Consider the following 10,458-nt stretch of genomic DNA (forward strand, 5'->3'; position numbering starts at 1 on the left):
AGATTTCACATGTCTAAATCGAGCAAGGGGGGCCAGAGATATGGAAAATTCACCCAAATGGCCCCTGAAGAGTTTTTTTGCTAAATCTGTCTAAAAAGGTCAAATATCACTTGTTTTCATCAATCTTGATACAGGGTACTTATTATCTGTTGTACTTTGGATTCCTAAAGCTTTTAGTCTACTAACCCATCATCCAAGGTTAGTTTTCACGATAAGTACAACATATTTTTTGGACGGACAATATAATTTACAGTTTTTTACCATGTTCAATCTGAAATGTCTTTAAAATAAAAAAACATCTATATTGATTCTGACTTTTCTACATCCAACTCACAGGTTTATCATTACTTTAAGAAAAAAGATTATTAATTTAACCCTTTTAGAAGGGAAGATATAGTCATTTGTTCTGGGAATGTCATTTTCGAGCCTGAAACCTGAAAAACAGGCTTGCTACAAGCACCTCAATTGTACAGTACTTGAGAACATGTATTTGGTTACTATACACAACTAGTGAAGTAGTATAAAAGTAGTTCAAAGAGCTTTACAGTTCAAAATGATTTGTGATACGGGATGATTGAATTAATACTCAGACATTAAAAGGCATTGCGTCAGAACAATTTAACGCAAAATGAATGAAATGAATGTGAACGATTGCATTTTACAAAACACTAGGAAACAAAACATGCCTGCTGCAAACACAACAACATCAGAAAAAAACAGTTGACTTGGGGATTGTTCACATGCATACCTTCTAACAATATGTGTTGAGGTATGAAGGGGGTTGTTGTTACGAGGAGGAACTAAAGATTCTGGTAAAAAACGTACTGTAGTCAAAGGTTGTGGGCGGAGCTAGGTATGAGGTGTGGGGTATTTAATTGTCAGGACAGAGGGAAGAAGGCAAAGTGAAAATGGCTCTTTACCAACTTCTGTGTGGTTCAGCTGTGATGATCATCCTCTTATCCAATGGTGAGAAAGATCATGTGATTTATCTTTAAAATGTTACAAATGTTTGGTTGTTAAAAGGATAAAAGGCTAATTTGCTTAAAGTGCTTGTAATCAGTTGCAATCCGTTCTGCTTTGATTACAACTATATTGATTGGATCCAGTATTTTATTTTTCTTTATTTAAAACTATGATGAATTAACATGGACAGCAACAGTATTGGTACTGTTATTAAGGTAATTCCTTATTGTTTTATCTGCTGGAGAAACGGTGCAGAACTTGAATATTTCAGGGCGGGTTAACCCAACAATGTTAACGGACCATCATTTATCATGATAACCCTTATCAACATTGTGGTATTTTAAAAATCCTTTCCGAAAAGCACAACAAGAAGCTTATAACATGGTGTCTCCCTGCCCTGAAAGAAACCATTTCTTAGCAATTTAGTTGGAAAAAAAAAACAAAGATAATCGCATTTGTTTCATTTTCACGTTTTATTTTCTTTGCACTGACAGTGCTATTGTGTTTCCGTGTGTTTAGTTATTTTGTGCGATTGCTTAGAAGAAATGTGTTATTTGGCAAGGCGTGGTGAAGTTCATCTATCTAATGTCCAAAGTGAAGCATTATCAGTGAGTAAATCAGGATTTTGGGTTTGTCTATACTGCAGATTCTTTGACACGATAAGGCAGAATTCATTGGAAATATGTGAAATGTAGACTTTAAAGTGAATTGAAAGGAAATTAAGTGGCAATTTCTGCCTCCAATAAAGGAAGCCACAGTCAAACTATCATACAGTATATCCTGTGTTTTGGTGTGTGCTCACAAATGCATGATGGAGTGCATCTACTCAAGTACTTAAGTACAACATCGAAGTACTTGTAATTTCAAGCCACTTTATAGTTCAATTCCACTACAAGTCTAAGTTAGAGCGTTTTGTATTGTACTTTAAAGTTTAGTTACTTTAGAAAATAAAATGTGTGAACAAAAAAAACCCAAGACTCTATAAAATATTATTACGAGCCAACAGTACAAGTAAATCAAATCAATCAATTATTTGGTTTGCTTCTTTAATTTTAGATTGGGTTAGTAAATTCTTCTGACTATACCTTATATCCTTATGTCCTAATACAATGTTCAATACAGGAACTTTGCTTGTAGTATTTTCACAGTGTGGTATTGATAAGTTTACTCAAATAAAAGATAGACACATTGTTCCACCACTAAATGCTTGTCATCCCTTGTTTCAACCAAGACGTGTGCATAACATTTTATCTTCTGTGTTCTCAATTTCAGGATGTCATTCAAAACAGCAGCAAGGTAAGCGTACATGAGCAACATTACAAGTTTATTTATGAAAATGACTGGTTGTACATATCCATATCCATGTCTAATCTGCTCTCTTTTCTCTGACAGCATGTGGCCGGGCGGTAAACAATCTCAGAATTGTGGGAGGTCAAGATGCGGCTACAGGAACTTGGCCCTGGATAGCCAGTTTACAAATTGATGAGGATCACAATTGTGGAGGGTCCCTGATCAGCGATATGTGGGTTCTGACTGCTGCTCACTGCATCCCAGAGTAAGGAATCAAGTTTTCTCTTAGAAATATTACAGGAATTGTTTCTATTTTGTTTGCAAAAGTTAAATAATAAACCGAAATGTTCTATTTTGTCTTCAGGTTTCCCACAAACATGACGGTTGTTCTGGGCCGCGAAAGCATGACAGGTAAAAACTTGAACGAAGTGTCAAGGGTAGTTGATAAGATCATAACCCATCCTGATTACGATGCATTGAGCAACGACAACGACATGGCTCTACTGAAGCTGTCGAGTCCCGTGAAATTTACCGACTACATCCAGCCGGTGTGCTTGGCCTCTGCAAACAGCACCTTCTACACCGGTGACAACAACTGGGTCGTTGGTTTTGGAACTACATCAAGTGGTAAGCTCACTGACTCCCCACTTGATCACACATTGATGGGTAAATATGTCTGTTGTCTTTTTAAACACCAATTTCTCTCTGATTAGGTGGCCCCCTAGCCGACAACCTGCAGGAAGTGAGGATCCCAATCGTGGGAAACAATGAGTGCACATGTGCCTACCCATATCTCACAGACAACATGATCTGTGCTGGGTTAAGAGCTGGAGGGAATGATTCATGTCAGGTAACCAACTTTTGTGTATTTACTTTGTGACACTTTCTTCAGAAATGTATTTTACAGGGAGCAGGAAAATGTGCATAAAGACGCAGTGGGAATATTGAATTGAAGTAGTAGGGTGGCTGATTGGAAGATTGGTTTCAATATAATCTCAATACACATCCCAGAAATCTATAAGATTATATAAATGAACTGTCGGTCATGCTAATTACAAGCTTCTCTTTGACTACCCAAAATTAAAATGTTTGTGTTTTTTACCTTAATGTAGTTTTCAAAGTTTGTCCCAGTTGCAAGAATTGTTGACTTACCCTAAAGTTTTAAGTAACATAACATAAGATCCAGTCTTTGTGCTAAACTAGGCTGAACACATATATACTGTACATCCACCAAATAAACACAGAGTTGAAGCCAAGTGTTGCGTTTGATTAAGACAGAAGGAAATAAGCAAGCCTTCCACTGCATTGATTAAAAGTATGTCCCGCAAATGTATTTTAAAGGAAGTCAGGCTGTAACAAACAACAACCTTTATCAAATCTCTAATTTCTAGGTAAAATCATTGAAACGGTTGTTTTTCAACAGCCGAGTAATTTCTTGAATCTAAATAACAGTTTTCATGTGTTCATGTCAGGCTTTCAACCAACCACAGCACTGAGACTGCTCCTGTAAAGGTCTTTAATGACATCCACTTAAACACAGACAGTGGCAGAACTTCAGTGTTAGTATTATTAGATCTCAGTGCTGCGTTTGATACTGTTGACCACAACATACTACATGACCGACGAGAAAACTGGGGGGACTTTCGGCAACAGTTTTAGACTGGTTTGAATCCTACTTAAAGGACAGGAAAAATTTTGTTTCTATGGGTAAATTCACATCTGAATAGACAAATATGACATGTGGGGTTCCTCAAGGCTCCATCCTGGGGCCTCTTCTCTTTAACATCTACACGGTACCACTGGCTCAAATTATGAAAAACAACAAAATAAGTTACCATAGCTATGCGGATGACACACACATTTACATAACCATTTCACCAGGAGACTATGTTCCAATTCAAACACTGAGTAAGTGCATTGAACAAATCAATGACTGGATGTGTCAGAACTTTCTCCAATTAAACAAAGATAAAACTGAGGTAATGGTTTTTGGAGCCAAGGCAGAATGTATAAAAGTTAGCGCTGAGCTTCAGTCTGCAATGTTCAAAACAACAGATAAAGCCAGAAACCTAGGTGTAGTCATGGACTCTGACCTGAGTTTCAACAGTCACATTAAAACAATTACTAAATCAGCTTACTATCACCTAAAGAACATATCTAGGATTAAAAGACTAATGTCACAGCAGGATTTGAAAAAACGTGTCCATGCTTTTATCTTCAGTAGACTGGACTACTGCAATGGTGTCTTCACAGGTCTCACAAAAAAATCTATTAGAAAGCTGCAGCTGATTCAGAACGCTGCTGCTCGAGTCCTCACTAACACTAAGAAAGTGGATCACGTCACTCCTGTTCTGAAGTCTTTACACTAGCTTCCTGTTTGTCAAATAATTGATTTCAAAATACTGTAGCTGGTTTATAAAGTATTGAATGGTTTAGGCCCAAAATACAGTTCAGACCTCCTGCTAAATGATGAACCATCCAGATCTCTCAGGTCTTCTGGTCAGCTTTCTGTCCCCAGTCAGAACTAAACATGGAGACGTTCAGTTATTATGCTCCAAATATCTGGAACAAAGTCCCAGAAACATGCAGGTCCGCTGCAACTCTTATTACTTTTAAATCCAGGCTGAAGACTTTCCTTTTTTCCACTGCTTTTAATTGATATATTCCGCTGCACTGTAACTTTTATTCATGTACCTTTGTTATTCTTGTTTTATTATCTTTGTTTTTAAATTACTGTTTTTAAATGCCAATTTATAATATGTTTCTTAATGCTCTTAATGTCTTTCATTTTTGTAGAGCACTTTGAATTGCATTGTGTTGAAAGGTGCTATATAAATAAACTTGCCTTGCCATGCTTTAGCAAGGTGGATGGATCTATCATAACACCTCAACCATCAATTTATTTCTACAGGGAGACTCAGGTGGACCAATGGTGATCAAAACTGGTTCAGTCTGGATTCAGAGTGGTGTTGTGAGTTTTGGACAAGGCTGCAACTTCCCAGACTTTCCTGGAGTGTACACCCGTGTGTCCAACTACGAAGACTGGATAAAAAATCAAACTGGCTCTAGCAAACCAGGCTTTGTTGAGTCCATGTCCTCAGGAGTTGACACCGACTTAACCTTTGACTGTTCCGAAATAACCACAAACACTGAATCCCCCAAACCTTATCCCACCACCCATCACCCCTATCCCCCCACACAACAACCCAATGCCACCACCCAACACCCCCACACCACCGAGGACGGCAGTGTGTTTGGCAGTGGTGAGAGAGTGATCTCTTCACTCGGTCTTCTCCTTATGTCTCTCTATGCGATGGTCGGAGGCATATAAACATGGAGATGTTGAAATAAGACAAGTTTAGGGTTTGTGTGCCCAAATGGCTTATTCACTTGATTTGATATGAGCCCTAATTGTTCGAAAATAGACAATATGATTTAAGATATATAACTGAAATGTTTTAATTAGCGATAACCCTTCTTGTGATTTAAAATAATATAATAATTCAAATGTGATTTTCCTCATTTGTTCCTTTTAATCAAAGAGTTAAACGTATCTTGATTCCATTCCTGGTGGAAAGTCAATCATTTTGCAGATGACTGGATTAAGTTTTTCAACGATTTTGCATTGTCTTGTAAAGATTGTTTTTCCAGACATGATGGGATAAAAAACTAAAATAAATAATTATCTTTTGTGTTGTACATTGTTTTCATTTTTGGCTCAGCAGGCCTATGAATAAGGTGAATAGTTTGGGTTGATGAGAGCCTTGAGAATGAACCAAAACAGTCAAGTTTGGGATACCAAAACAGTGCGCTGAAACACACAAACGCAAGTGCTAACTCTTTCTAGGTTCATTCCTGTATTGTATTATGTGTGTGTTTATTGTAGTTTTGGTCTAATTATGTTCAAATTACCTTAATGTAGTTTTCAAAGTTTTCAATGTTGCAATAATTGTTGACTCAACTTAAAGTTTAAGTAACATAACGTAACTTCCAGACTTTGTGCTAAGGTAGGCTGAACACATAGATACATCCACCAGATTAACCTAACCCTAACCCTATCTAAAGTTTAAAGGTGGGGTAGGTAATTTTGGAGAAACCAGCTCGAGTGCGCTAGAATTTGAAAATACACAGCCGGAAAAAATCTGCCACTTCCTTCCAGAGCCCCTCCTCCAACACACACGAACGCGCACATGACCAATGAGGGCACGAGATAAGTTTGTGCACAAATGTTAGGCTGACAGGCAGGTAGGCCATCCAGTTACTTTAGCCGGGCCGGCTCAGATGATTGGTCGTTCTTTTTACAGTACTACGGCTTCCACAGATGACATTTTTTTATGGATTTTTTGTCAAAGCACTTAAGATATTCATTGCTATCGGGATGTTAAGAGCATTCCATGGAATATAACAAAGAGTGTATCTCGAGCCAGTTTCTCAAACTTACCTACCCCACCTTTAAGTAACATAACTGCCAGACTTTGTGCTAAGATAGGCTGAACACATACATCCAACAAATTAACGTAACCCTAACCGAACTTCACTTTAAGGTTAAGTAACGTAACTTCCAGACTTTGTGCTAAGCTAGGCTGAACAAATTAATACATCCACCAAATGGGTACATATACCTCGTTCACACCAACGCAACTCCGGTTCAAGCTCCGTGCTAGAGCTTTTAAGGTTCAGAACCGGTTCTTCGGTCTAGCTCCGGCTCTTTTCACACCGCCCAGAGTCCGACTGGTGCTGCGTCATTGCGTCATCGTTTGCGTCATGACGTAACCGTTTGCGTGCCTGCTCCATAAAGCCAAAGTGCGCGGAAACCCCTCACAGCTGACACCGACAACAACAACAATGGCCGATTGTGCTCCAGCTTCCTCTGTACCTCTTCGGAAGACCAGATTCCCAGTAGGTAGCTGGTCTCTTCAGTGGATCACTGCTGCTTGTTAAGTTTCTCCATCGTTGTGTACAAATTGGATAAAACGCCGGCTTTTTGTTGTTGTTCAGGAGTTGATCCCGCCCCTGCCCCCGCCTCGACGTAAGCGTGACATATGCTGTGCTTTTGCTCTGGCCGGACAATTTTTTGGTGCTCGAAATGAACCGGATTCCGGAGCTAAGAGGCTGCTCCGCAGCGGTGTTAAGAGGAAAACCCGGTGCTTTTCAAGCTCCAGCTCCGAACCGGCCCTGAAACACCGTTGGTGTGAATGAGGTAGAGATGTCATGAGACCACTTTTAAAAAAAAATACCGTGGCTCAAAACTAATATCTGCCAAGAGCTCCGGAATAAGATAAGATGGACCTTTATTGATCAACCAAAGGGATATTATAACATTATAAAAAAACCTAGTAATTTGATGAACTCCACTCATAAGTCGACTGTTCAAACCTGAAAAACTGGAAGCTGTGATTTTTCTGCTCTGTCGTTCTCCATACCGCTCATCAGATAGGATTAATCATGGTAGCACACACACATATATTTGTTATCCTGGCAAAGAAGTAAAACTCTCCCCTAGCCTGCAGTATCAATGGTGTGAAAAATAGCATGCACTGATTCTAAGGGTGTGTGAGTACTCATTAGGTGTGTGTGTGTGTGTGTGTGTGTGTGTGTGTGAGAGAATGTGAATCTGGCCTTTGTGCACATCACAGTGCCCTTTGTGTACATCACAGTGCCCTTTGTGTACATCACAGTGCCTTTCAATGCCTTTCAAGCTTCACAAACTCCCGATAATGAAATGAAAACCTAACTGGGCCAAATGTACCTTATTCTTTCATTCCCTTTTTTACTCTCTAAACGTTAATTTTCAAATATTCACCCATGAATGCAACTCCTATCCCCAGCAGGCCGCCGCGCATCGTTTGTGAAAAACCTGCAATATGTTCTGCGTGGCTGATCGGAAAACTAACTAGCAAGCAGCCCGGAGCAACGGTCTCATTGTTATTCCGTGGATGGGATTACTTTAGTCTCAGTGGTGTAAATTGTAAATTGAGAGAGCTTTCTATTGGTTTAGAATAAAATCACCAATGTTGCACTTGATGCAGAAGATTCTCACTGAATTGAAACTCCTAACAAGCACAAAAAAAGGAATGTGTCGATTAAGTACAGTCATTAAACGCATGGACATAGTGCTGAGAAGAGACCTATAGGCAGCTTGACAAACATTACGCAAAACTTTTGATCTACTAAACTGGGGTTATTGAACAGTGACGTCCAATTGAGCAAAAGACGGAAGAAAACAAACATCATTTTTTTTGTTCATGTAACTTATGACTGAGCTTTCTAATGGTGAGAATTATTGTTTATCTCATGTTAGACTAAAATAAATCGTAAAAATTAAAACAAAAAAGAAATGAATGTAAAACTATTTCATTTATATCTGAATGAACTTTTATTTGACATACCTCTGCAACACTGGGAGCTTCATGCATGCTGCAGACACAAAGACAACAAGAAAAACAAGTTAGACTCCGGGATTCTTTTCACATTCGCGTGCATAGCTTCTTAAAAATATGTGTTGAATTATGTTTGATCAGTTATGTTTAACAATAAAAAAATGCGAGTGAAAGATGTACGGTATAAAGTTGTGGGCGGAGCTAGGTATGAGGTTAGGGTATTAAATAATGAGCACAGAGGGAAGAAGGCACAGTAAAAATGTCTTTCTACCAATTTCTGTGTGGTTCAGCGGTAATGATCATCCTCTATATATACATATAAGGAATGGAAATGTGGCATTATGAAATACAAGTCTCTTGAAATAAATAAATAAATGTTTCATTATGAAATAAAAGTCCCATGAAATAAATAAATGTGTATTTAAATGTACATGTATATTTATTTATTTCAGAATTTATTTCATAGGCATATATATATATATATATATATATATGGATTTATTTAATTATTTATGTATTTAATTTTGGCTTAAATGGCATTCCATAGTGCAGAAGTGAAATATTCCGAACCAGGTTTAACCATCTGGGTCAATGGACCGTCAAGTAATATGAAACCCATTGTAGTCAGTGTTTTTTTTTAAATCCTCTCAAAAACACAACAGGAATATTTTGTCTCCATGTCGTCAGCAAATGAGTCGAAAAACATCGGATTTAATAGAAAATTAAACTGGTTGAGCTGATTTTTTGTTGCCGTATTTTCACATTTTATTTTACACTCATGAGTTCTCTGGTGTTCTCTTGTTCACTTTTTCTGCGCGATTGCATAGAAAAAAATGAGCACGAGTGTGTTATCTGACAAAGTGTTCTGTGTGAAGTTTATCAAACTAAAGTCAAAAGTAAGGCCTTATCAGTAAGTACATCATGAGTTTGGGATGGGCAAGACTGCAGATTTGGTGACACGACAAGGCAGACTTTAAAGTGAACTGATAGGATTTGTTTTAGTTTTCAAAATATTTCGGAAGAGTCCATTTCTGCCTTCAATAAAGCAGGCCCTCTGTTAAACTACCACATCTCAGGTCTGTTGTTGATGTGTGCTCATAAAGGCAAGGGTGGAACGTAAGTGCATTTACTGAAGTACACTGATGAAGTACTTTACTTGAGTATTATCTTTTCATTCTAGCTTAAACTTCAACTCCACTAAAAATCAATGGGAATATATTGTGTACTGTAATACTTTCACTTATCTAGGTACTAGGTAGTTTACAAAATTAGATTTTTACATACAAAAAAAGAAGTTAATTTATTTAGGAACAACAGAACTAGCAAAGCCATGTTCTATGAATTATCAATTACACATTCATCTAACTATAGTCAATCATCTGACCTCAGTAAAATGCCAATACAGGAACTATGCGTGTAGTTTTTTCACAGTGTGGTATTAGTAAGTGTACTTAAATAAAAGATTGTTGTTGAAGATAAATTGTTCCACCACTAAATGCTTGCCATCCTTGGTTTCAACCAAGACGTGTGCATAACATTTTTCTGTCTGTGTTCTCAATTTCAGGATGTCATTCAGAACAGCAGCCAGGTAAGCGTATATGAGCAACATAACAAGTTCTTCAAGATTCCTTCAGTGAGTTATGAAAAGGACTGCTTCTACATGTCCATGTCTAATCTGTTCTCTTTTCTCTGTCAGCATGTGGCCAGGCACCAAACAAACCCAGAATTGTGGGAGGTTAAAATGCGGCTGCAGGAAGTTGGCCCTGGGTAGCCAGTATACAAGTGAATGGCAAGTACCGTTGTGGAGGGTCTCTGATCAGCGATA

General features: G+C 38.1%; 1 protein-coding gene across 1 annotated transcript in view; it reads left to right on the top strand.

Moving 5' to 3' along the window:
* Positions 1–908: 908 nt before the first annotated feature.
* The window catches only part of LOC307032891 (transmembrane protease serine 9-like), a gene marked incomplete at its 5' end in the record, with an annotated part of 13,776 nt that continues 4,226 nt past the window's right edge, over positions 909–10,458 (top strand). Inside the window, 8 exons of the mRNA XM_079671170.1 lie at positions 909–966; positions 2,236–2,259; positions 2,356–2,518; positions 2,618–2,880; positions 2,967–3,103; positions 5,165–5,581; positions 10,198–10,221; positions 10,330–10,389. Coding sequence (XP_079527296.1) covers positions 909–966; positions 2,236–2,259; positions 2,356–2,518; positions 2,618–2,880; positions 2,967–3,103; positions 5,165–5,581; positions 10,198–10,221; positions 10,330–10,389 — 1,146 coding nt within the window. The remainder of the gene's footprint in view (positions 967–2,235; positions 2,260–2,355; positions 2,519–2,617; positions 2,881–2,966; positions 3,104–5,164; positions 5,582–10,197; positions 10,222–10,329; positions 10,390–10,458) is intronic.

This window comes from Notothenia rossii, assembly GCF_949606895.1.
Source record: "Notothenia rossii genome assembly, chromosome: 3".
Lineage (NCBI taxonomy): Eukaryota > Metazoa > Chordata > Actinopteri > Perciformes > Nototheniidae > Notothenia > Notothenia rossii.